This window comes from Macaca mulatta, chromosome 8, assembly GCF_049350105.2.
Source record: "Macaca mulatta isolate MMU2019108-1 chromosome 8, T2T-MMU8v2.0, whole genome shotgun sequence".
In the NCBI taxonomy this organism is placed as follows: Eukaryota; Metazoa; Chordata; class Mammalia; order Primates; family Cercopithecidae; genus Macaca; species Macaca mulatta.
The window spans coordinates 153,900,193-153,926,558 of record NC_133413.1 but is presented as its reverse complement, the minus strand read 5'-3'; the positions used below and the strand labels follow the sequence as shown (position 1 = coordinate 153,926,558).

The window sequence follows — 26,366 nt, the reverse complement described above, 5'->3', positions numbered from 1 at the left end:
AGGGCTGAGCCACTACACCGGGCTTGGGTACTGTTTTGCAGACGAGCTGGGTCTAAGGTTTCATCTCAGGACACACTGCTGGGCAGAGCTGGCTTTCCTCCGTGACCCCGGCAGCCAAGGAGCCCACACACTGCTGCCCCTGGAAGCCAGCGCCCTGGGGTGTGGCAGCCCGTCCCTGCTGGGTGACAGGGCCAGCACGTGGTGAGCTGTTGTGCTGCAGTCTCCATGGTGAAGATGGAACGAGCTGGGCACACAGCATCCCTGCAAGGCCGCAGGTGTTGGGGGCTGCTTCCCCATGCCCTGTCCTAGCAGCCACTCCTGAGGGGTCAAGGTCCTGGCTGGGGCAGGGTTGGGCAAGGAGGCTGCAGGCTCTTTTGCTCACCCAGATCCTGCAGCCCAACCTTGAGCCCAGCTGGAGGTGTTCAGGGCAGGGGTGTTGTGGCAGCCTGGGGCTCTGCACCCTCCACTCTTCACCACCACATTCTGCCTCTTGGCCTTTCCCTCCAAGACCTCTGGGGCCACAGCAGACCCCCACCCTGCCTGGCTGGCCTGGCCTGAGCCTCACCTCGAAGGCTCTGTCACGCTCCCTCATTCATCCAACAAATGTGTATTAGCACCTGCTGCTAGGTGATCTTCCAGCAAACAAGGCAAGGTCTCTGCCCTGGTAGGTCTGAGGCTGGTACGCTGAAGGGGATTTCTGATGGTGTGTGCATTGGGATGCTGCAGCCACAAATAACTGGAAATTCAGATGCCAACAGAAGGAAACGTTATCTTGTGTCATCAGAAACCCAGAACTGCTGTGTACCCCAGGCTGGACACAGGCAGGCCTGAGAGCTTTGGCTGGTGGTGGGCACCTAAAGCGGGGGGTACCCGACTCTGCCCGGCGGGCTTCTAGCTCTGGTCCAGCTGGAGCCCATTAGCTGGGTGTGGGCCCAGAATCCTTGCTCATAGTGGCAGGAGACTCCAGGAGCCTGAGTAGCTACTAATGAACGCGTTTGTGCGCGTTTGCATGCACGTGCGTGTTGTGTGGGCGTTGGGCGCGTGTATGCAGTGTGTGTTTGTGTGCGTGTGTATGCACGTGTGTGTTGTGTGCGTTTGCGCATGTGTATGCACGTGTGTGTTGTATGCATGTTTGTGCTTGTGTGCACGCATGTGCGTGTTATGCATATGTGTATGCACGTGTGTGTTGTGCGCATGTTGTGTGTGTGTGCATGCATGTGCATGTTGTGTGCGTGTTTGTGCGCATGTGCACGCACGTGCGTGTTGTGTCCATGGGTTTGTGCTCACATAGTGCATGTACACGTGCATTTGCTCATGTGCTACGGCTCGTGTGTGCTCCAGCTCCTTGATGCAGGCATGCATCTGCATTTAGAAGCATGTAAGTGGGACTTTGTGTTCCTGTGTGTGACATGTTGCTGTGTGTGTTCATGTGCAGGTCAGAGTGCGCAGCAGGTTTCACGCCCGTGGCTGTCCGCTGCTGGAAGATGAGCCCCTCTGGGCCTCCTCCCTCCTCCCTTCTCCCCTCCTCCCACTTTTCTCCTTTCCTTTGGTGGGGGTCTGCTGTGGCCCCAGAGGTCTTGCTGCCTCTAGGTCTGTGGTGCGCCAGGCCCCTCCCAGACACCAGCGGGAGGTGGCAGCCTCCTGAGCGCAGGGCGGGCCTTGCCTCCAGCAGGGTTGTGAAGAGCCCAGGCTTATTTTCCGGGAAGGCCTCGCTGCCTTGTGGGGGAATGGGGTGGAGGCGGCAGGCACGGCAGCCCCTGTGGGACTTGGTCTGAGGCCAAGCAGGCGCCGTCTGTGGGCAGGAGGGGCAGGTGAGGGCCCGGACGGCTGAGGGGGGTGTGGCCCACTGTGCCTGCAGGTCAACGGGCAGTGAAGTCACCTCAGCTTCCAGCTGGGCGCTGGCGAGGACAGGTGCAATGACAGCTCTGTCCACACTCAGTTCTTTAATAATGACCCCGAACAGGAAGTGCTCGAAGGAGGGCAGAGGTCAGCCTGGGAGGAAGGAGGGAGGCTGGCCCTGCCCCATCGCTCCCAGCCACCATTCACCAACGGGGCCAGAAGTCTTGAGGGCAGGAACTCTGCAGGGAGAGGGCAGCGCCTCCGTCGCCTGTGTCGGGGTTCATCCGTCCTCCCAGTTTACGGAAGTGGGCGAGGTGCCCTGAGCCAGGTCCACGCAGGTCCTGGGGGGCCAGAGCCTGGGGGACACCACATCCCTTCTGCTGTGTGTGCAGAGTGAGCGGCGGGTGGCGGGCGGCGGGGCTCCAAGGAAAGGCGACCCTGGAGGCGGCTATCTCGGAGTGCGGCTGAGGGGCCAGCTCCTCAGAGGGGGCGCCTCTGCCCTGAGCAGCGTCCAGGCCCCTGGTCCTAGGAGCCGAGACAAGCGCTGGGGTGGAGGTGCGCAGAGCACAGAGGAGGGCACCAACGAGAGAGGTGATCTCGGGGCAGGGAGGGGCACGAGGACCCCATGCCTGACGGCAACCTGGACAACCCGGCCTCTGGAACCAGCCCCGTGCAGGGCGGGACTTCGGGTGCCTGCCAGACCTTGTCCCGGCCTGGCAGCCGCTCCCGAGGGGGTCTGGGGTGCCAGGGAAGTCCCCACCATGTCCTGGCAGCCTCACCCCTCGCTGGCTTCTCTGCCCTGCCCTGCCCCTCTCCCACCCTCTCCCCCCTTCCCCCCCGCACCCATCCCCCTGCCCCCTCCCCCTCCCCGCCTTTCCCACTCTGCCCCCCCTGCCCCCTCCCCCCCCGCCTTTCCCACTCTGCCCCCCCGCCCCCTCCCCCTCCCCGCCTTTCCCACTCTGCCCCCCCGCCCCCTCCCCCTCCCCGCCTTTCCCACTCTGCCCCCCCGCCCCCTCCCCCTCCCCGCCTTTCCCACTCTGCCCCCCCGCCCCCTCCCCCTCCCTGCCTTTCCCACTCTGCCCCACCCTGCCTCTTCATGGCTTCACCTTTCCTGGTCCTCTTACCCGCTGCGCTACACACAACCCACCCCCCAGCCCCCACCTCCGCCTCCGGGGCTTTGGGCGTCTGAGCCCACGTGGGGCAGACTGTGGTGATGGGGCCTGGTGGGAGAGGGTGTTGGGTTCAGAGGCTCCCCAAGAGTGAGGAGAGGCAGGTGGCAGGAGAGCCCTGCTAAGGCCAGCAGCTCCTGGGCACCCCACGGCTTACACCCTCCCCTGGGGCAGAGGGCGATGGGGTTAGGGGCCAGCCACTGCCTGCAGAGAACCCAGGCCTTGCCTCCCAGTGCTCTTCCCTGGCACGCACCCCCCATCCTGTATCCTTCTGGGGTCCCTGCCCTGAGGCCTGTCCTTTCCTCCCCAGCTCCGGGAGGAGCGTCGCTGCCTGGGCAGGTTTGGGGTGGGCTTGAGGGAGGGTGACACAGAAACGTGCCCCACCTGGCTTCTGGCTTTCTGGGCCTCTGCCTCTCTTCACTTTGCTAGAAGAAGCCGTGACTGCCGGGATCCAGGCGTTACTTTGGGGGTGGGGAGTGTTTTCCGTGCAGGCGGGGAGCCCGCGCTTTGGCCAGTGCTTAATGCCCATGGAAGCCTGGCACAAAGAGATTCACACCCTCCACCCACCATGGTCCCAGAGAGCCTGATGGCAACGCCTGACCTCAGGAATAGGAGACCAACAAAATACACTTCCTTGGCTCGGTGCGGTGTCTCACGCCTGTCATCCCAGCACTTTGGGAGGCCGAGGCAGGCGGATCACATGAGGTCAAGAGTTGGAGACCAGCCTGAGCAACGTGGTGAAACCCCGTCTCTACCAAAAATACAAAAATCAGCTGGGTGTGGTGGCATGCCCCTGTAATCTCAGCTACTTAGGAGGCTGAGGCAGGAGAATAGCTTGAACCTGGGAAGCAGAGGTTGCAGTGAGCCAAGATCACGACACTGCACTCCAGCTTGGGGGAGGGACAGAGCAAGAATCCATCTAAAATAAATTTAAAAAAATACACTTTCTCCCAAAGGTGCCAGCCCAGAGGGCCTGAGGGCCTTGCAGTGGAAGGTGAGTGTCATGCGCGTCTGTGACAGTGGGGAGAGTGGGATGCGGGGGACCCACCAGACCTCTAGGGCAGTTTTCTCCCACCATCGCTTTCTCCCTCCACAATAGAGGGTACAGGGGGCATCATGGGGCACTGGCTGTGGCCGGCCAGACACCCGTTCCCACCTGAGTGATGCACGACTTTCCTCAATCACTTTTGCCAGCTGGAGACACCCAGCCAGCAACACCCTTGCCCTGCCTCGGTCCTCGGCTTCAGGGCTGGCTCAGGCCCAGCGCCATTTCTGCCACAGAGGGCAGAGGGCCACAGTGTCACAGCCTTCTCTGTACCACGTTCGGTGGGCCCCATGCTCTTGTACTGCATCCAAGAAGAATGAGGATCTGTTGACAATCAGATAGTGAGGAGGGGCTGGGTGCAGTGGCTCAGGCCTGGGAGGCTGAGGTGGGAGGATCACTTGAGGTCAAGAGTTTGAGACCAGCCTGACCAACATGGTGAAACTCTGTCTCTACTGAAAAAAAAAAAAAAAAAAAAAAAAGCCAGGTGTGGTGGCGTGTACCTGTAATTCCAGCTACTCAGGAGGCTGAGGCAAGAGAATCACTTGAACCTGGGACATGGAGGTTGCAGTGAGCTGAGATCATGCTACTGCACTCCAGCCTGGGTGACAGAGTGAGACTCCGTCTCAAAAAATAAAACAAATTAAAATACAAATAAAAAATTACCCTGGGGTGGCAGGCGCCTGTAGTCTCAGCTACTCGGGAGGCTGAAGTAAAATTAGTTGAACCCAGGAGGTGGTTACGGTGAGTCGAAATTGCGCCACTGCCCTCCAGCCTCTGTGACAGAGTTAGACTCTGTCTCCAGACAAACAACCCCAGAACACCCCAATAAAGAGTGAGGAGGGTGGAGAACAATTTTATTGAGCAATGGAGTAGCTGTCAGCAGAGGGGATGATGCTGAGGCAGTTTCTCTCCCAATGTGGCTGAGTCCTGGGCTGTCATGGACTCAGAACAGGGGAGGGCGTGCTGATTGGTTTGTGGGCATGCAGAGAGAGGCTAAAGCAAAGGCACCACTGAAAGGTGGGCATAACGGTGTAGAAAGCCAATTATGTCGGGTAGGCATATGTAAAATAGGTGAAGGGTGGGGACAAATCAGAGGAAAGCGCGCCAGACAGGAAGACAGGTTCTCAAGCCGGACTGAGATTTAACTTGTAGCTTGGCTTTCAGGCTGTCTTTGGCTTGGAGGTGGGGCTCCACTAGGGACCCACTCCTATCTGCGTAGGCGTTTGTCTGTCTCCTGCCGCTGTCGTGCTATCACGAGGGCCTGGGGCCTGGCTGCAGGCAGAATCCCCACCTGGCAAGGAAGGCGGCTGGAGGGGTCAGGGCTCCAGGGCCACACCCCTGAGGCGGGAGTGGCTGGGTCACTGGACGGGAAAGGCAGGGACTTCCGCAGGGCAATGAGATGGGGTTGGGGGTGGGGTGGAGGGGTGGTGGGGTCAGGGGAGTGGTGTTGGGGGGCGTGGGGTGCATAACTAGCCCACAAAAGGCCTGACATTCTGCGCACGTCCCCTGATAAAAGTCCGTTTAGCATGGCTACACTGCATCTCATTAGTCCTCCCTCCCCCAACAGAGGCTAGTGCTCGGGGCAGCCTTCTGAGGTTGGGCTGGAGAGAAGTAGGGTGCTTTGGGGCCCAGGGCACACCTGGGGGAGTGTTGGGCAGGCGGAGAGCTGCCTGTGGATCCAGAGGGAAGAAGGCTGCTTAGGCTCTGGTGCAGAGAAAGCCTCTGCATAAGAAAAGAGCTGGAAGCTGGGTGTTGGGGAGGGGAGGAGAGCAGAGGGAGGTGGGATGGGGCAGAGAAAAATCTCCCATGGGGAAGGAGAGGGAGAGGTCCACCGCAACGGACAACAGGGATGGCTCACTCTCGGGGTTCATCTGTTTACTGGAGTCTGTGATGGGAATCCCACCCCACTCAGACCCACACTGGGCAGTGCTATGGGAAGGAGCTCCACGAGAAGGAAGGAGACGCCGAGAGAGAGTGGGCGGCCAACACCTGCAGACGCCGGTGGGAGAGACGGCCACGAAGCAGCTGGCCTAGGATGTGCAGTGCACTGCCCTTGGGAACACCAGTGTGCACAGCAGGTGGTATAGGTGACTCTGCTTCCCTTGGGAACACCAGTGTGCACAGCAGGTGGTATAGGTGACTCTGCTTCCCTTGGGAACACCAGTGTGCACAGCAGGTGGTATAGGTGACTCTGCTTCCCTTGGGAACACCAGTGTGCACAGCAGGTGGTATAGGTGACTCTGCTTCCCTTGGGAACACCAGTGTGCACAGCAGGTGGTATAGGTGACTCTGCTTCCCGCCAAGGTGCGTTGTTTTCACGTTTGCTGGTTTCACACGTGCCAGAGCTTTCAGTGTAACTGCGGGGACCGGTTTTAGCAAGTTAACTCTGACAGTGCTCACATCCCATTTGCAGTTTCACAACCCCAGAAAAAAAACCCACACACCTTGCCCCGTCTCAGCAAGTGGCTGGGCCTCTCCCACCACCCTAGTACCCAAGAATACATCAGTTGTCGCTGTGTCACAAATCACCCTAAAATGCAGTGGCTTGAGACCATATCCACTGATTTGCTGATACTTATGGGAGTTGGTAATTTAGGCTGTGTTCAGCTGAGATGGCTCAACTCTGGTCCCTGTGGTGCCATCTGGGTTCACTGGCTGGCAAGAGACAGTCAGCTGGCTGACATGTTGGGCAGATAACTGTTGGCAGGAGGGTCAGTGGTAGGAAACTGGAGTCTCAGCTCGAGCTGCTATGCAAATCACCACAGAATCGGTGGCTTATGGCCCAGCACAGTGGCTCATGCCTGTACTACCAGCACTTTGGGAGGTCGAGGCAGGTGAATCACCTGAGGTCTGGAGTTCGAGACGAGCCTGGCCAACATGGTGAAACCCCATCTCTACTAAAAGTACAAAAATTAGACAGGTGTGGTGGCAGGTGCCTGTAGTCCCAGCTACTCAAGAGGCTAAGGCACGAGAATTGCTTGAACCGGAGGCAGAGGTTGAGTGAGCTGAGATCACACCATTGCACTCCAGTCTGGATGATGAGAGCAAAACTCCATCTCAAAAAAAAAAAAAAAAAAAAAAAATCAGTGCCTTAGATAGTGAATATTTATCATAATTCTGAAGGCTGAAAGTCTGAGACCAAAGTGCCAACCTGGCTGGGGTGTTGGTGAGGGTCCACTTCCTGGTTTCAGTGGGATGGGAATTCAGCACAGCTTGTTTCACAAGATACAGGTCACAAAGAACCCACTGAGACAGCAGGCTGCGGGAAAGGAGCCAGCCCAAACCCACCAACACCGAGACAGTGATGAAAGTGACCTCAGCCGGGCGCGGTGGCTCAAGCCTGTAATCCCAGCACTTTGGGAGGCCGAGACGGGCGGATCACGAGGTCAGGAGATCAAGACCATCCTGGCTAACCCGGTGAAACCCCGTCTCTACTAAAAAATACAAAAAAAAAAAATTAGCCAGGCGAGGTGGCGGGTGCCTGTAGTCCCAGCTACTCGGGAGGCTGAGGCAGGAGAATGGCGTGAACCCGGGAGGTGGAGCTTGCAGTGAGCTGAGATCCGGCCACTGCACTCCAGCCTGGGCGACAGAGCGAGACTCCGCCTCAAAAAAAAAAAGAAAGTAGTGACCCCTATTCGTCCTCACAGCTCACTGTGCCCTACTTGCAACACGTTAGCATACTACAGGAAAGTCCCACCAGCACCCTGCTTGTTTACAAATGCCAGGGATCTTCTGCAAGTTATTCTATATGGTCTGAAAGGGGGAGGACAATCCGTTCTAGGAATTCTCCACCCCTTTCCTGGAAAACTCATGAGTAATCCACTGCTGGTTTAGCACATAATCAAGAAATAATTGCCGGGCGCGGTGGCTCAAGCCTGTAATCCCAGCACTTTGGGAGGCCCAGACGGGTGGATCACGAGGTCAGGAGATCGAGACCATCCTGGCTAACCCGGTGAAACCCCGTCTCTACTCAAAAATACAAAAACTAGCCGGGCGAGGTGGCGGGCGCCTCACTCTGTTGCCAGGCTGTAGTGCAGTGGCGTGATCTCGGCTCACTGCAACCTGTGCCTCCTGGGTTCAAGTGATTCTCCTGCCTCAGCCTCTGAAGTAACTAGGACTACAGGCACCTGCCACCACGCCCGGCTAATTTTTGTATGCTTAGTAGAGACGGTGTTTCACCATGTTGGCCAGGCTGGTCTCGATCTCTTGACCTTGTGATCTGCCCATTTTGGCCTCCCAAAGTGCTGGGATTACAGGTGTGAGCCACCTCACCTGGCCTTCCTTTACTTTCTTTTTTTTTTTTTTTTTTTTTTTTTTGAGATGGAGTCTGGCTCTGTCGCCCGGGCTGGAGTGCAGTGGCCGGATCTCAGCTCACTGCAAGCTCCGCCCCCCCGGTCTATGCCATTCTCCTGCCTCAGCCTCCCGAGTAGCTGGGACTACAGGCGCCCGCCGCCTCGCCCGGCTAGTTTTTTGTATTTTTTTAGTAGAGACGGGGTTTCACCGTGTTCGCCAGGATGGTCTCGATCTCCTGACCTCGTGATCCGCCCGTCTCGGCCTCCCAAAGTGCTGGGATTACAGGCTTGAGCCACCGCGCCCGGCCTCCTTTACTTTCTTAATAAACTTGCTTTCATTTTCCTCTACAGGCTTGCTCTTAAATTCTTTCCTGTGGCCGGGTGCTGTGGCTCATGCCTGTAATCCCAGCACTTTGCGAGGCCAAGGCAGGCGGATAATAAGGTCAGGAGTTTGAAACCAGCCTGACCAACATGGTGAAACCCTGTCTTTACTAAAAATACACAAACTAGCCAGGTGTGGTAGCGTGCGCCTGTAGTCCCGGCTACTCTGGAGGCTGAGGCAGGAGAATCACTTGAACCCAGGAAGCGGAGGTTGCAGTGAGCCAAGATTGTGCCACTGCACTCCAGCCTGGGCAACAAGGGCAAAACTCTGTCTCAAAAAAAAAAAAATTCTTTCCTGTGTGAAGCCAAGAACCCGTGTAGCCTCCCGGGCTGAGCCCCAATTTGGGGATTTGCCCTGTGACACGCAGACACACAGTCAGCTGTCTTCTTTGCTTTTCTTTCTTTCTCTTTCTCTCTTGCTTTCTTTTTTTGCGACAGGATCTTGCTTGGTTACCCAGGCTGGAGTGCAGTGGTGCGATCATAGCTCATTGCAGCCTCAACCTCCTGAGCTCAACCAATCCCCACACCTCTGCCTGACTAGTAGCTGGGACTACAGGCACGCACCGCCATGCCCAGCTGACTTTTGGTATTTTTTTGTAGAGACGGGGTTTCACTAGGTTACTCAGGCTGGTCTTGAACTCCTGGGCTCAAGTGATCTGCCTGTCTGGATCTCCCAAAGTGCTGGGATTCCAGGCAGGAGCCACTGTTCCTGGCCCAGCTGTCATCTTGCTGTGTCATCACATGGTGGATGTTACATATAAAGTTTCGGTGATACAAAAGAAATAGCACTCAACGCGGTGGCTCACGCCTGTAATCCCAGCACTTTGGGAGGCTGAGATGGGCAGATCACGAGGTCAGGAGATCGAGACCATCCTGGTTAACCCGGTGAAACCCCGTCTCTACTAAAAAATACAAAAAACTAGCTGGTCGAGGTGGCGGGCGCCTGTAGTCCCAGCTACTCGGGAGGCTGAGGCAGGAGAATGGCATGAACCCAGGAGGCGGAGCTTGCAGTGAGCTGAGATCTGGCCACTGCACTCCAGGCTGGGCCACAGAGCGAGACTCCATCTCAAAAAAAAAAAAAAAGAAATAGCACTCGAATATAAAATTTTCTTTTTTAATTCTCAGCAAGGCAAGGTACTTCTACAGAAGGGCGTGCCCTTACAGATGGAGCAATGGTGAGCATACACCTAGACAAGGGAGGGGAAGGGGTTCTTATCCCTGAGGCATGTGGCCCCTGATGCTATGTCATTCCCCTGTTGGCTAGGGTTAGACCACACAGGCTAAACTAATTCCGATGCGCTAATTTAAAGAGAGTGACGAGGTGAGTGGTTTGGCTGGAAAAACGGTTATGACAGAGCAGGTAATCGGAATGAGTCAGGGTGGAGCAGGTAATCGGAATGAGTCAGGGTGGAGCAGGTAATTGAAAAATGTTGCTTTATGAGGAAGTTAAGTTTAAAAGTAGAAGGCAAATAATTCAACATACTGACATATTGATTCTTTGAAAAGAAATTTAGCACCCGGCTGGGCGCGGTGGCTCAAGCCTGTAATCCCAGCACTTTGGGAGGCTGAGACGGGCGGATCACGAGGTCAGGAGATCGAGACCATCCTGGCTAACACGGTGAAACCCCATCTCTACTAAAAAATACAAAAAACTAGCCGGGCGAGGTGGCGGGCGCCTGTGGTCCCAGCTACTCGGGAGGCTGAGGCAGGAGAATGGCGTAAACCCGGGAGGCAGAGCTTGCAGTGAGCTGAGATCCGGCCACTGCACTCCAGCCTGGGCGACAGAGCCAGACTCAGTCTCAAAAAAAAAAAAAAAAAAAAAAGAAATTTAGCACCCATATCTAACAGCGGAGAAAAGAGAGAGATAGTCTCTGGCTGCTTCTTTTTGTTTGAGATAAAGATCAGCTCTGTCACCCAGGCTGGAGTACAGTGGTATGATCTCGGCTCACTACAATCTTTGCCTCTCTGGTTCAAGCGATTCTCCTGCCTCAGCCTCACGAGTAGCTGGGATTACAGGTACCCGCCACCATGCCCGGCAATTTTTTTTTTTTTTTTTTTGAGATGGAGTCTTGCTCTGTCACCCAGGCTGGAATGCAATGGTGTGATCTCAGCTCACTGCAAGCTCCACTTCCTGGATTCAAGTGATTCTCTTGCCTCAGTCTCCCAGATAGCTGGGACTACAGGCATGTGCCACTATGCCTGGCTAATTTTTGTATTTTGAATAGAGATGGGGTTTCACCATGTTGGCCAGGCTGGTCTTGAACTCCTGACCTCAGGTGATCCACCTGCCTTGGGCCCTCCCAAAGTGCTGAGATTACATACAGGCGTGAGCCACTGCGCCCAGCCACACTGTCCGCTTTTTTTTCTTTTCTTTTTTTTTGAGAGAGAGTCTTGCTCTGTCACCTAGGCTGGAGTGCAGTGACGCCATCTCAGCTCACTGCAACCTCCGCCTCCTGGGTGCAAGCGAGTCTCCTGCCTCAGTCACTCGAGTAGCTGGGACTAAAGATGCGTGCCACCATACTTGGCTGATTTTTGTATTTTTAGTAGAGATAGGGTTTCACTATGTTGGCCAGGCTAGTCTCGAAGTCCTGACCTTGACCTTGTGATCTGCCCACCTCGGCCTCCCAAAGTGCTGGGATTACAGGTGTGAGCCACTGCGCCCAGCCTCTGTAATTTTTTTTTTTTTTTTTGACATGGAGTTTCGCTCCTGTTGCCCAGGCTGGAGTGCAATGACGTGATCTCGGCTCACGGCAACCTCTGCTTCCTGTGTTCAAGTGATTCTCCTGCCTCAGCCTCCTGAGTAGCTGGGATTACAGGTGTGTGCCACCACGCCCAGCTAATTTTTTTGTATTTTTAGTAGAGATGGGGTTTCACCATGTTGGTCAGGCCAGTCTCGAACCCCTGACCTCATGATCCACCTGCTTCGGCCTCCCAAAGTGCTGGGATTACAGGTGTGAGCCACTGCGCCCGTCTTATCTGCTTCTTATAGGGCACTAGTCCCATTCACGAGGGCTCCACTCTCATGACCTAACCACCTTCTAGAGGCCCCACTTCCTGATACTATCACACTGACAGTTTGGATTTGAACAGATGAAGTTAGCATGTGGGGGCGCAAACATTTCATTCTCAATGCTCTGCATGTGCTGGGCACAGTCCGGCAGGCCACCCCCGGCTGTCACAAGGTAGTGGTCACAAGAGTCTCAAGGGAGACAAGACAGGGCTAGTCCACGGCACAAGTGCTCATCAAGCCTCCTGGTGGGAAATTTCATCCCATTCATTCTCAGAGTCCTCTCATGGTCACCCAAGTCCTGGCACATAAGTCACTCCAGAGTCACCCACAGGCTTGTCTCCAGGCCACTTGCAGTCTGCCTGGAGGGATAGAGGCAGAGACTCTAGCGAAATGATCAGCTGGGAGAGTTGCAGTGGGAGCGAAGGAAGAGGAGGGAGGAGGGAGGATAGACAGGACTGGGTGGTGCTTGGATGGAGTCTGCAAGGCAGCAGGAAGCAAAGATGGTTTCACATGGATTCCGCCTCTCCTAGATCCATCTGGGCTAGGTGGGACTCCTGGCTGGGGCTCCCATGGCCTGAGTCGGCCTGTTCTACTGCCTTGACTTCCCAGCCTCCATTCGCCCTTCTGCTTGGGGAGCCAGCCCTCTGCAGCCAGCAAGCTGCCTTTGCCACTGCCACTGCAGAAGCCCTCACAGTGCCCATCACTGTGTGGGGGGTGGAGTCACACTAGCCTGGCTAGTGCTGGCCTTAGGAGCAGGACAGAGGCAGGCTGGGTGGAGGCCATGGATTGCGTCCTTACCTACGTGCACAGGTGTCTCTTCAGAGGCACCATGCACGGGAGTCCTCTGCATCACTGTTGCCATGTGTTTCATGTCTACATATGTTAGAAACCTCAATATCTTATTTTTGCTGCAGCTCCTTGTGTTTTACAGAAAACAAAGAGAAAAAATTTTCATTTTCTAACATACTTCTCATTTCCTACACTCTTTCTTCTTGTAGATCTGAGTCTCCATATTGTATCCTCTTCAGCCTGAAGAAATTTCTTCTTTTATTTTTATTTTTTTGAGATAGAGTTTCACTCTTGTCGCCCAGGCTGGAGTGCAGTGGTGCCATCTTGGCTCACTGCAACCTCAGCTTCCCGGGTTCAAGTGATTCTCCTGCCTCAGCCTCCTGAGTAGCTGGGATTACAGGCATCCCCCACCGCATCCAGCTAATTTTTGTATTTTTATTTTTTATTTTTATTTTTATTTTTATTTTTTTTTGAGATGGAGTCTCGCTCTGTAGCCCAGGCTGGAGTGCAGTGGCCGGATCTCAGCTCACTGCAAGCTCCGCCTCCCGGGTTCACGCCATTCTCCTGCCTCAGCCTCCCGAGTAGCTGGGACTACAGGCGCTGCCACCTCGCCTGGCTATTTTTTGTATTTCTTTTTTCTTTTTTTTTTTTTTGAGACGGAGTCTCGCTCTGTTGCGTAGGCTGGAGTGCAGTGGCCAGATCTCGGCTCACTGCAAGCTCCGCCTCCTGGGTTCACGCCATTCTCCTGCCTCAGCCTCCCGAGTAGCTGGGACTACAGGCGCCCGCCACCTCGCCCGGCTAGTTTTTTTTTTTTTGTACTTTTTAGTAGAGATGGGGTTTCACCGTGTTCGCCAGGATGGTCTCGATCTCCTGACCTTGTGATCCGCCCGTCTCGGCCTCCCAAAGTGCTGGGATTACAGGCTTGAGCCACCGCGCCCGGCCTATTTTTTGTATTTCTTAGTAGAGACGGGGTTTCACCGTGTTAGCCAGGATGGTCTCGATCTCCTGACCTCGTGATCCGCCCATCTCGGCCTCCCAAAGTGCTGGGATTACAGGCTTGAGCCACCGTGCCCAGCCAATTTTTGTATTTTTAATAGAGAAAGGGTTTCACCATGTTGGTCTGGCTCGTCTCAAACTCCTGACCTCAGGGGATCCACCCACCTCAGCCTCCCAAAGTGGTGGGATTACAGGTGTGAGCCACTGCAACCAGCCTGAAGAACTTTCTTTTTTTTTTTTTTTTTTTTTTTGAGACAGAGTCTCGCTCTGTCGCCCAGGCTGGAGTGCTGTGGCCGGATCTCAGCTCACTGCAAGCTCCGCCTCCCGGGTTCCCGCCATTCTCCTGCCTCAGCCTCCCGAGTAGCTGGGACTACAGGCGCCCGCCACCTCGCCCGGCTAGTTTTTTGTATTTTTTAGTAGAGACGGGGTTTCACCGTGTTAGCCAGGATGGTCTCGATCTCCTGACCTCCTGATCCGCCCGTCTCGGCCTCCCAAAGTGCTGGGATTACAGGCTTGAGCCACCGCGCCCGGCCAGAACTTTGTTTCTTTTCTTTTTCTTTTTTTTTTTTGGAGACGGAGTCTCACTCTGTTGCCCAGGCTGGAGTGCAGTGGCGCGATCTTGGCTCACTGCAACCTTCGCCTCCCAGGTTCAAGTGATTCTCCTGTCTCAGCCTCTTGAGTGGCTGGGACTACAGGCATGTGCCACCACACCCAGCTAATTTTTTTGTATTTTTAGTAGATGGGGGTTTCACCATGTTGGTCAGGCTGGTCTTGAACTCCTTACCTCGTGATCCACCCACCTTGGCCTCCCAAAGTGCTGGGATTACAGGTGTAAGCCACTGCGCCTGGTCTTGAAGAACTTTAACATTGCTTATTCCTTATTCATTGTTGTAAAATACATACAGCATAGAAGTGGTCATTTTAGCCTTTTTTTTTTTTTTTTTTTTTTTTGAGATGGAGTCTTGTCTCCCAGGCTGGAGTGCAGTGGCACAATCTTGGCTCATTGCTCATTGCAACCTACGCCTCCCGGCTTCAAGCAATTCTCCTGCCTCAGCCTCCTGAGTAGCTGGGATTACAGGCACCTGCCACCACGCCCTGCTAGTTTTTGTATTTTTAGTAGAGACGGGGTTTCGCCATGTTGGCCAGGCTGGTCTTGATCTCTTGACCTCGTGATCCGCCCGCCTTGGCCACCCAAAGTCCAAAGTGCTGGGATTACAGGCTTGAGCCACCCCGCCCAGCCTAGCCTTTTTTATTTGTTTTTTTGAGATAGAGTCTCACTCTGTCGCCCAGGCTGGAGTGCAGTGGCGCGAACTGGGCTCACTGCAAGCTCTGCCTCCCGGGTTCACGCCAGTCTCCTGTCTTAGCCTCCTGAGTAACTGGGACTACAGGCGCTTGCCACAATGCCTGGCTAATTTTTGTATTTTTAGTAGAGACAAGGTTTCATCATGTTAGCCAGGGTGGTTTCCATCTCCTGGCCTCGTGATCTGCTCACCTTGGCCTCCCAAAGTGCTGGGATTACAGGTGTGAGCCACCGCGCCTGGCCCAGCCTAGCCATTTTAACGTGTATAATTCAGTGGCATTATTACCACCACAATTTTGTGTAACCATCACCACTACTTTCAAAACTTTTTCGTCACTCCAAACAGAAACCCTATACCCATTAAGCAACACTTCTCCATTCCTCCTTATCCCAGCCACTGAACCTCTAATCTACCTTCTGTCTCTAGGAATCTGTATTCTAGATACTGTATGGAAGTGGAATCACACAAGATTTGTCTTTTTGTGACTGGCTTATTTTACATAGCATAATGTTTTCAAGGTTTATCCATGGTGTATCCTGTGTTAGAATTTCCTTCCTTTTTTTCTTTTCTTTCTTCTCTTTTTTGAGACAAAGTCTAGCTCTGTCACCCAGGTTGGAGTGCAGTGGCTCGATCTCGGCTCACTGCAACCTCCGCCTCCTGGGTTCAAGTGATTCTTCTGCCTCAGCCTCCTGAGTAGCGGGGACTACAGGTGCGCACCACCATCCCCGGCTAATTTTTTGTATTTTTAGCAGAGACGCGGTTTCACCATGTTGACCACACTGGTCTCCAACTCCTGACCTCGTGATCCGCCTGCCTCAGCCTCCCAAAGTGCTAGGATTACAGGCGTGAGCCACCGCACCCGGCCGAATTTCCTTCCTTTTTAAGGCTGAAAAATATTTCATTGTTTGTATGGACCACATTTTGTTTATCATTCCATCCACCCATGGACACTTGGGTTGTTTCTGTCTTTTGGCTATTGTGAAAAATGCTGCAGTGAACATGGGGGCACAAATATGTTTGAGTCTCTGATTTACATTCTTTTGGGAATATAGGCAAAGTAGGGTTGCTGGATTATACGGTAGTTCCGTTTTTGTTTTCTCCTAGAAAGGCAGATTGCCACATGCAGCGCCTCATTTGGATGTGTCTGGAATCTTGGAAGCTTGACTACCCTACATTCTCCTACAAATGGACCTTGAGAGCTTGTTTGGAGGTTCTAGCAGGGGAGCCCAACTCCTCTCTTGGGTACAGTCGTCCCCTTCGATTGAGCCGCAGCTTTGGGAGGGACGCACATGAAACAGTGAGGAAGGAAGGGGACACTGACCTAGCCAACCAGATCAGCCGAATCAACCCTGGCAATCAGTGGGATGACAGGTGTCGCAGCCAGATCGCCCTCATATCCGGTAGTTCTACTTTTAACCTTTTGTGGAATCTCCATAGTCTTCTGCGGTGCTGCGCCATTTACATTCCCACCAACTGCGCACTTGTACATGTTTCCACTGACGCACCAAAAACTTTCATGTTGCCGGGCGCGGTGGCTCAAGCCTGTAATCCCAGCACTTTGGGAGGCCGAGATGGGCGGATCACGAGGTCAGGAGATCGAGACCATCCTGGCTAACACGGTGAAACCCCGTCTCTACTAAAAAATACAAAAAAACTAACCGGGCGAGGTGGCGGGCGCCTGTAGTCCCAGCTACTCGGGAGGCTGAGGCAGGAGAATGGTGAACCCGGGAGGCGGAGCTTGCAGTGAGCCTAGATCACGCCACTGCACTCCAGCCTGGGCGGCAGAGCGAGACTCTGTCTCAAAAAAATGTCTATCCAGGGAAACTTGCTCTCCGATGTCTTCTCCTCTGGCCACAGTAAGAGGTTTCAAAGACCCTCGTGGGTCAAGAGTAACTGTTAACTGGCCCTTCTCCCATGGGGTCCCCCCGTAGACCTCCAACTCTCAACTGGGGCGAAATGAAACGCAGGGACTGTGGGAAGGAACTGCGGTATGGGCTGGGAGAGCCCCAGGTCTCGCCCCTCGCCCAGTCTCCCAAGGGGACCCGATCCCGGACTGCACAAGCTGGGCCGCGCGGCCTCCCAGCACCCGAACCGCCCCTTCCCAGCGGCAACCAGGCTACTTCCCGACGCTCACTAGTGACGTCCCCGCCTCGCTCTGCGCGTGCGCGGCTCCGCCTCTTCGCTGCCGTTGCCAGGGCGACGGCGGGTCGTCTGCGGCCGGCAGACATCCGGGCCTGCTCCCCGCGGCTCCGCCCCGGCCCGCTCTGCCCCGCCAGCGGCAAAAAGGTCGCGTAGCGATGACGTCGCGGGGGCTTGGCCGGGCGTCGCGGACTTGGGAGATGGAGGAAAAGGAGATATTACGGCGGCAGATCCGTCTCCTGCAGGGTAGGTCCGGCCGGGGCCAGGACGCGAGTCCCCTTCTTTCCCCCTCACCTCGCGGCCGGTCTCTGTCCGCCTCGTCGAAGGGGTCGCTCACCGCCCGCGTGTTCCTGGTGGCGGCTGGTGTGGGGAACGGTAGGGTCCGCCAGGACTTGTGGGCCGGCTCAGGGCCGGGGTCAGTCCCCGGCTCCAGCTTTGTGGAGGGAGCGGTGCCGGCCCTGCGGGGGCTGCAGAGGGTGGAGGCAGGGCCATCGCTTAGTAACCCGCGGGAGGCGGCGGCCCTCCCCACCTCGGCGCCCACCCTCGCTCCCCGCGCCCCACTGCGGGACTGGGACTGGTTCATGGGTCATTTCGGCAGAGCAGGCTCCGGGCGCACGCGGGTTCTTTTCTTGACGCCCATTTTTTTTTTGTTTGTTTTGTTTTTTTGAGACAGAGTGTTGCTGTTACCCAGGCCAGGGTGCAGTGACGCTATCTCGGCTCGCTGCAACCGCCGCATCCCGGGTTCAAGCGATTCTCCTGCCTCAGCCTCCCGAGTCGGTGGGATTACAGATATGCGCCACAACGCCCGGCTGATTTTTGTATTTTGAGTAGAGACGGGGTTTCACCATGTTGGCCAGGTTGGTCTCTAACTCGCGACCTCAGGTAATCCACCCACCTGGGCTTCCCAAACTGCTGGGATTACAGGCATGAGCCACCGCTCCCAGCCTCGACGCCCAGTTTTGATGCCCCTTTTCTCCAAACAGTCACACTTCCCTTGCATTTCAGGCGCAGACTCAACAGGCTTCAGCTTCCACACTTAAACATTAAAAAACCCAAATTGGTGTTTCTAAACTTAAAAAAAAAAAAATCCATGTACGGACGCAATGGCCCACGCCTGTAATCCCAGCACTTTGGGAGGCCATGGCAGGAGGATGGCTTGAGCCCGGGAGTTTGAGACCATCCTGGGCAACATGACGAGACCCCGTCTCTACAGAAAAATTTTTAAAAATGAAATGGGCGTGGTGGCTTGCGCCTGTAGTCCCAGCTACTCAGAGGTGGAAGGTTCGCTTGTGCCCAGGAGGTCCCGGCTGCAGTGAGCTGTGATTGGGCCACTGCACTCCAGCCTGGGCAACAGAGATAAGCCAAATAAAATAAATAAAAAAAGCCAAATAACATCTCAAATAAAAAGCCAAAAACAACCCAACAAAAAAAACTAACAAAAATTAAAACTCCTTTTTGCTTTTACTCTCACAAAGGGAAGACTTAAGGATTGGGAAAGTGTGTATGGATAAGAGGCCAGGTGGACTGCCTCCCACTTGGGGACACTTCTTGGGCTCCCATCACACCTGCTCTGGCGTGTCACCACGTCTGGACATGGCTTTCTGTGTCCCCAGGGGCAGGGCCTGTGGTGGGGGAATGCTGATGACTGGGAGGCTGACTGCTGCTAGTTTGCTGGTTGAGTCGGAGCACTCCTGGCTGCTGCTGCCCTTGCTTGTGTTCCTGGCCCTCCTGCACCGGGATAGCTATCCAGGGACTTATTTGGAAAGTCCTGTGATTGTGTCAGTTTACTGCAGTAGGACTCTAGCCCATTGCTCTCTCCTCTTCTGCAGGGAAGACTGTGACGTCTGGCAGGGCAATGGTCTCTGCTCCTAGTATTCTTTTTTCCTGTTGTCAGGCATGGCGTCCTCAGGAGTGTCAGTTCTGTTACCCTTAGTGGAGTGACTCCTTTCCATCTGTAGGCAAGCCAGAGGGCCTGCGCGGCCGACTTGTCCCCTCTGATTCAAACAGTGCAGAGGGGATCGTTGCGATTCTCTTCAGACTGAGTGATACTTCTCATCAAAGGACTGTGGACTCAGTAGACCAGCAAATAAGGGTTGTACCACATGGTTCATTTTTGTGTTAAGCAGGTGGAAGTAGGATTGAAGTGGAGCTGTTGGAGAAAAGGCTCATAGAAGTGACAGGCCCAGGTGACGCGGACTGAGTTGTCAGTGAGTCCCAGGTGCTGGGGGCTGTGCCTCCTGAAACCAGCAGGGGCTCAGAAGTGAGATGAGATCTGGGGGTATCTTGCCAGCTGATGCCCTTCCAGGGTAGTCATGATTGTTACGGTTACCCTCTGGCTAACTGAGCCTGTGGTTCTGTCTTCTCAGGTCTAATTGATGACTACAAAACCCTCCATGGCAATGCCCCAGCCCCTGGTACCCCAACAGCTTCTGGGTGGCAGCCACCCACTTACCACAGTGGCAGGGCTTTCAGTGCCCGCTACCCTCGTCCAAGCCGGAGGGGCTACTCCTCACACCATGGGCCTTCGTGGCGCAAGAAATACTCCCTCGTGAATCGGCCCCCGGGACCCTCAGACCCACCTGCCGACCCTGCTGTGCGGCCGTTGCACGGGGCCCGGGGGGGCCAGGCTCCTGTCCCGCAGCAGCACATCCTTGGGAGACAGGTCCAGCTCAGTCAAGGTCAGAACGTGGTCATCAAAGTTAAACCACCATCAAAGTCTGGCTCTGCCAGTGCTTCAGGGGCCCAGCGGGGCTCTTTGGAAGAATATGAGGACACCCCCTGGAGTGACCAAAGGCCCCGGGAAGGTGAAGGTGAGCCCCCTCGGGGACAGCTGCAGCCCTCGAGACCAGCAAGAATCAGGGGGACCTGCAATGTGGAAGATCCTCTTCTGGTCTGCCAGAAGGAGGCCGGTAAGCCCAGGGTGGTGAAATCAGTGGGCAGTGTGGGCGACAGCCCCCGGGAGCCCCGCCGGACAGTCAGCGAGAGCGTGATTGCCATCAAGGCGAGCTTCCCATCCTCCGCTCTGCCCCCACGCGCTGGCGTGGCCCCCGGCCGGAAGCTGGGTTCTCATTCCGTGGCCAGCTGTGCTCCACAGCTCCTTGGGGACAGGAGAGTAGATGCTGGCCACGCAGATCAGCCAGTTCCGTCAGGCTCAGTGGTGGGCCCAGCCAGACTGGCCTCAGGACCCAGGCAGGCCCGGGAGGCCTCGCTGGTTGTGACCTGTCGAACTAACAAGTTCCGGAAAAACAACTACAAATGGGTGGCTGCCTCCGCGAAGAGTCCCCGGGCTGCTCGGAGGGCCCTCAGTCCCAGAGTGGCTGCAGAGAATGTGTGCAAGGTCCCTGCTGGCACGGCAAACAAGGTGGAGAAGCCGCAGCTCATAGCTGACCCAGAGCCCAAGCCCAGGAAGCCAGCCACGTCCTCCAAGCCAGGGTCTGCCCCCAGCAAGTACAAGTGGAAGGCCTCCAGCCCCTCTGCCTCCTCCTCTTCCTCCTTCCGTTGGCAGTCAGAGGCCGGCAGCAAGGACCATGCCTCCCAGCTCTCCCCAGTCCTGTCTAGGTCCCCGCCGGGGGACAGGCCAGCCGTAGGACTCAGTGGCTTGAAGCCCGTCTCTGGGGAGACCCCACTTTCGGCTTACAAAGTGAAGAGCCGCACCAAGATCATCCGGAGGCGGGGCAGTACAAGGTGGGCATCTCGGCCGGCTGCGGTGGAGTGTGAGGGGCTGTGAGGAGGGTTTGTTTGGCACCCCGATGGATCTTCTGAGCTCGGAGCTTTGCCTGCAGTTGGGTTCACGTTTCCAGCAAGAAATGAGGCAGGAAGTGCTGCTGTGGTGGTTTGGGCTAGCCTGGGGCACAGAGTGAGGGGGCAGGTTTCCCATCCCTCATGCTGCTGGCAAGCCCATGCTTTCTCCCGCTGGTGAGAGACAGCAGCTTCCATTCCAGTTGCACAGGGTTCACAGAGGGAAGGCTTTGGGCCAGGCCAGGCGCAGGGGGAGTAGCTCCCAGGGACCAGCCCAGGGTCCATGTGTCCCCAGGGGGATGGTGAGACAGTGAGAGCAGGTGTCTGCCCCTGGCCTGGAGCTGCCAGCCACAGGTCTGTGCTGGGAGGTGGACCAGGGCTCTGGGCCCTGCCAGGGGTGTCTGGTGTTTCCTTCCTGCCCTGTGTCTAGGGCTAGGGCTTGAGACCTGGCCTTTGCTGGCCCCCAGGCTGAGGACTGCTCCTGCTGGGCTGATGGGCGGGGGCCAGGAGCTGCTGGTAGGCGGGAGCCTCCTTGGGCGTTCCTGGCTTTGGGCTCTGTGGCCTGCCTCGCGGAGTGCTGAGGCTGCGGTTGGCCTCTGGTCCCAGGGCGACCAGATTGGTGTTAGGTCCCGGCCCCCTTGGCTAGGCAGCCAGGCGGAGTCACTCACTTGCTTGGCACACTTCTCTCCCGGCCTCCACCTTTGTGGACTTGTGATGAGACTGAGAGATGGTGTCATGGCGCAGTGCTTGGTCTGGGCTCAGGGACTCCATCAGGTTGGCAGCTAAGGTGGCAGCTGCACCTGCTGGGCAGAGGGTGGAGGTCCTGCCTTCGTCATCAGACACAGTGGCGCGCACTGTCTTGGAAGGCACCTCCTTGCTGCACACCCCTGCTGTCTGGTCTAGGTCGCTGGCTCGTGTAGCTCATTCTTTCTGGCCCTGCTCCCCGAGACAGGTGCTGTCTTGAGGCACATGGGCACCTGGCTCCCACTCCTGGCTGTTTCTTGGTGGCAGCTCTGCTCTAAACCATGCTGGCAGCTCCCTCTGTCCAGGAAGTGTGGAGAGGGAGTGCGGAGAAGCTGCCCCCTTACTGAGGGGCTCGGAAAGCCACGTGGGGCTGGTGGCCGCTCTCCTCAGGGATGCTGGCCCTTCCCTTTGCCCCATGCAGGGACTCCTCTGGCCTGGGTAGATGGGGAAGGGGTGGACGTGTGTGTGGGGACAGAGTGCTGAGGCCCGTCTGTTCTCCCTGGGAGCATGGTAGCCTGCCCTAGTTCTGGGGTCATCTGGGATTGTGGATCCAAGCCTGCCGCCTCAGCCTGGCTGTGGAGGGTGGGCAGAGCTGCCATGGGTTGAGGGAGGCAGGGTCCGGAAAGGACCCGATGTGGCCGGGTCCTGGCCTTCAGGAGCTGCTCCCATGCTCCTCGGGTCCTGGTGAGGAAGGGTAGGTGGGCAGAACCCCCAGGGCTTGTTGAGAGCTGCCTGTATTTTGTCTCCACAGCCTTCCTGGAGACAAGAAAGGCAGCCCCGCACCTGCCACCACCGCCAAGAGCCATCTCAGCCTCCGGCGGAGACAGGCCCTCCGGGGGAAGAGCAGCCCTGTCCTGAAGAAGACCCCCAACAAGGGCCTGGTACAGGTCACCACGCACCGACTGTGCCGCCTGCCTCCGAGCCGGGCCCACCTCACCACCAAGGAAGGTATGCTGGGAGCAGGGGCGCTGGGTACTGGGGCTGGGCATGCCTGCACTGGATCTGCTGGCCTGTTAGGAGCCATGGGCACCTTCCCTGCCTTATGCTGTTAGAGGCCCTGGCTGGGCGGGCACTGCCTGGCAGACGGTGGTGGTGGGCTGGCGGGTAGAGGAGAGGGCCCGGGTGCTGCGCCCTGCAGTCTGGGTGTGGGATGTGCTGCTAGGCAGGCGCTGTGGCCTCTTCTGTGTGTCTCTTGGTATGGACCCAGCTGCGTCCCTCCTGAGGGAGGAGGGGCGGCAGCTGCTGAGCCCTTAGGCAGGGGTGAAGCCCTCACTTGTGCTGTGCTGGGCACCCCCAGGCCTCTGCCTCCTCCAGGGCCCTTCTGTGCTCAGCTGGCTGGGGCTGCAGGTCTGCCTGCCCTGCCCTTTCTGAGTGTCACATGGTGCTGTGCGAGTGTTTTGAGCGGCCTGAAAGAATTGGTCTGGTCTCCCGCCGTACCACTCTGAGTGCACCCGGTCCTGCCTGGAGAGAAGTGGTCTGAGCTCCTGAGGGCCCCTGTGGTGGTCGGGGAAGGTCCCGGCCTGCAGAGAAGTGGTCTGAGCCCCTGTCGCGGCCGGGGAAGGCCCCGGCCTGGAGATTGTGGGGTGTAGCGCCTTTGAGGTTGACCCCCACTGCGGTGATGGTGCCGACACACTGGGGGAGCAGCCTCCAGGCGGGCACGTGGTTGGGGGTATGTGGTGAGAGTCTAGCCCTTGGGTGTGGCACCCCCAGACACTGTAAGGGTCAGCGTGGAGCCACGTTTGTCCGTGTGCACCTGGTCCCGTGTGACTCTGTGGCTCCCCTGGGTGCGTTAGGGCAATGGCTTCCTGAGCTCGTGTCTGTGACATCTGGAGAAGGTGGGGTGTTGGGGATTGAGCAGGCTTGGACCTGGGCACTCCGACTGGGGACTGGTGCTCAGAAATCTAGCCAAGGCTGGCGTGGTTGCTCACGCCTGTAATCCCAGCTCCTTGGGAGGCCAAGGTGGGAGGATCACTTGAGGCCAGGAGTTTGAGACCAGCCTGGCCAACATGGCAAAACCCCGTCTCTACCAAAAATACAAAAATTAGCTGGGCATGGCGGCACATGCCTGTAATTCCAGCTACTCGAGAGGCTGAGGCAGGAGAATTGCTCAAGCCTGGGAGGTTGCAGTGAGCTGAGATCGCGCCACTGCACTCCAGCCTGCAGCCTGGGCGACAGAACAAGACTCTCTCTAAAAAAAAAAAAAGAAACCCATTCAAGCATACTATCATCTAGGGAGGCTTCAGAAGACTGTGGAAGGAGCTGGGCCTGGGCAGAGCCAAGAGTCATATGGGGGCTGCCACGGGAGGGCAGGGCGTGTGGTTCCAGATGGAGGACTGAATGGGGCGATGCAGCCGGGTGTTGCAGCATGGGGAAGGGGGGGCAGGCGAAAGTGAGGCTGGGGGCGCTGGTCGGCTGTCCCCTATTAGCAGACACCTGCTGCATGCCAGAACACGTGGATTTCATCCTGGTGACAGGGAGCAAGCAGGGACCCATGTGGTCCCTGGTGGCCACAGTGAGGTGGCCGGATGGGGGTTAGGTCGTGGGCTTGTCTGGGAGTGGATAGTAGGGTTGGCTTGGACAGTTGGCAGTGTCCCCTGGTCACCTGGGGAGGAGGGGTTGAGGAGGCGTCCAGCTCTGGGAGGCCAGGAGGGGCTGCTGAGCCCTAGGAGGCCGAGGCTTACAGATGGCATGGTGGTTGGGGTGAGAGGCTCCCCACTCGGTGCAGGGTCAGCCCTGCTCACCTGGCCTGCTCCCTCTTCGGGCCTCTAGTAGAGTGGGGCATAGGCAGGGGATGGGGGAGGCTGCTTCCGGCTGATGGGGCCTTGCTCGGCACCCCCTGGACTCCTCTCGGAAGGAGTGTGGGCTTGGGAGGCCACCAGCTTCACCGGCTGACCATTGCGGAGTGCACGGCTGTGGGGCTGCTGCGGTCCTGCCTCACTAGGGGGAAGGGTGTAATTGATCTCATCTTTTTTTTTTTTTTTTTTAATAATTTTTTAGAAACAGGGCCCTGCTTGCCTCCCAGGCTGGAGTACGGTGGTGCAGTCACGGCTCACTGCAGCCTCAACCTCCTGGGCTCAAGTGACCCTGCTGAATAGCTGGGACCGCAGGTACCGGTCACTACGCCTAGCTAATTTTTACTTTTTTTGTAGGGACAGGGTCTTGCTTTGTTGCCTAGGCTGGTCTTGAACTCCTGGGCTCACGGGATCCTCCTGCCTTAGTCTCTTAAAGTGCTGGGATTGGCCGGGCGCAGTGGCTCAAGCCTGTAATCCCAGCACTTTGGGAGGCCGAGGCGGGTGGATCACGAGGTCAGGAGATCGAGACCATCCTGGCTAACATGATGAAACCCCGTCTCTACTAAAAATACAAAAAAACTAGCCAGGCGTGGTGGCGGGCGCCTGTAGTCCCAGCTACTCGGAGGCTGAGGCGGGAGAATGGCGTGAACCCGGGAGGTGGAGCTTGCAGTGAGCCGATATCACGCCACTGCACTCCAGCCTGGGCGACAGAGCGAGACTCCGTCTCAAAAAAAAAAAAAAAAAAAAAAGTGCTGGGATTACAGGTGTGAGCCACTGTGCCCAGCCAAACTCATAAAGACCAGTGTGAAGCTGGGTGTGGTGGCTCACACCTGTAATCCCAGCACATTGGGAGGCTGAGGTGGGCGGATCACCTGAGGTCAGCAGTTCAGGACCAGCCTTGGCAACATGGCAAAACCCATCTCTACTAAAAATACAAAAATTAGCCGGGCGTAGTGGCAAGCGCCTTAATCCCAGCTACTTGGGAGGCTGAGGCAGGAGAATCACTTGAACCCAGGAGGCAGAGGTTGCAGTGAGCGGAGATCTCCAGCCTGGGTGACAGAGTGACATTTTGTCTCAAAAAAAAAAAAAAAAAGACCAGTGTGACAACTGCATGGAGTGAGAGGAGAGGGTCCTGTGTGAGGAAGGGGTGGGGGTGGGGAAGGCGTCCCCCTGACTTACCCACCATTGGCCCATCTGGCAAGCACAGTTGAGTCACTGTGCCTGGCAGCCTGCTGGCTCCTGGGGTACTGCAGTGAAGGTGAAGAGATGATGAGGCTGGAGCCGCCTTCCAGTGGTGGAGACAGGCAGCCACCGGAGTGCTTGTACATCAGCCAGAAAGGTGCTTCTGGGTGGAAAATGCCTTCTGAGGAACAGGCAGGGGGATAGCACAGGACCAGCTGCAGAGAGGTGGTCGGCGAGTGGGAGGGCTTCTCTGAGGAGGTGACCTGAGCAGAGAGGAGCGAATAGGGCTCAGCTCTGTAGGCTGAGATGGAGGTGGGAATGAGCTTGCTGCGTTCTGGAGCACGAGGAGGCTGTGGGGCCGGTTCTGGAGCACGAAGAGGCTGTGGGGCCGGTTCTGGAGCACGAGGAGGCTGTGGGGCCGGTTCACCGTCTGGGAGTGTGGCTTGGAGGGGGTGGAGCCAACGGGGCAGAGGGACCAGGTCCCAGGAAAGGGTCTTGTAGGCCACAGGAGGCAAAGGGGGGTTGGTTCTGGTTACGTTGGGAAGCCAGGGAGGGACAGGGGAGGACCCTGGGAGGGGAAGGTCCAGGGCCCCAGGGTGTCTGGCAGGCCTGAGCAGGCAGTGAGTCAGGAGGGCCTGTGTGCGAGGCTGTGGACGCCAGGCCAAGGAGCAGAGTCCACACGCTCTCAAGCGGGCAGGGAGCCCATGGCGATGTGTGCAGAGGTGAGAGGCCGAGCCTGCATCTTGGCCTGGTCACTCAGGCAGCTGATCCCAGAGACAACCACTGCAAGACTCCAAGCTGGCCGCAGGGGCAATGGGCATGGCCGGGGCATCTGCTGAGGTGGGAGGCTGGGGCCCGGGAAGCTGGTGAGTGGCTCCCCGAGGCGCCCTCCCGCAAGGCCCACCATCTCCCTCCCTGCTTGCCTAAGAACTGAGGCTTGCCTGTCCTC

General features: G+C 56.8%; 1 protein-coding gene and 1 long non-coding RNA gene across 4 annotated transcripts in view; one reads left to right on the top strand and one right to left on the bottom strand.

The window, feature by feature from the left end:
- The first annotated feature begins 17,137 nt into the window (after positions 1–17,137).
- The window catches only part of ZC3H3 (zinc finger CCCH-type containing 3), a 102,254-nt gene continuing 93,025 nt past the window's right edge, over positions 17,138–26,366 (top strand). For 2 of the 3 annotated variants that reach the window (XM_015146128.3, XM_077944329.1), the window contains exons 1-3: positions 17,138–17,207; positions 19,328–20,645; positions 22,195–22,391. In XM_015146128.3, the coding sequence (XP_015001614.2) occupies positions 17,162–17,207; positions 19,328–20,645; positions 22,195–22,391 (1,561 nt within the window). In that variant the 5' untranslated portion in view covers positions 17,138–17,161. Of the gene's footprint in view, positions 17,208–19,327; positions 20,668–22,171; positions 22,392–26,366 lie in introns of all 3 variants that reach the window. The other variant, XM_077944330.1, reaches the window with a different exon arrangement.
- Positions 18,405–25,946, bottom strand: LOC144330899 (uncharacterized). Its single transcript, XR_013397519.1, has 2 exons — positions 25,415–25,946; positions 18,405–21,502 (listed from the first exon to the last, which is right to left on the bottom strand). It is a non-coding gene; the product is annotated as an uncharacterized LOC144330899 (long non-coding RNA).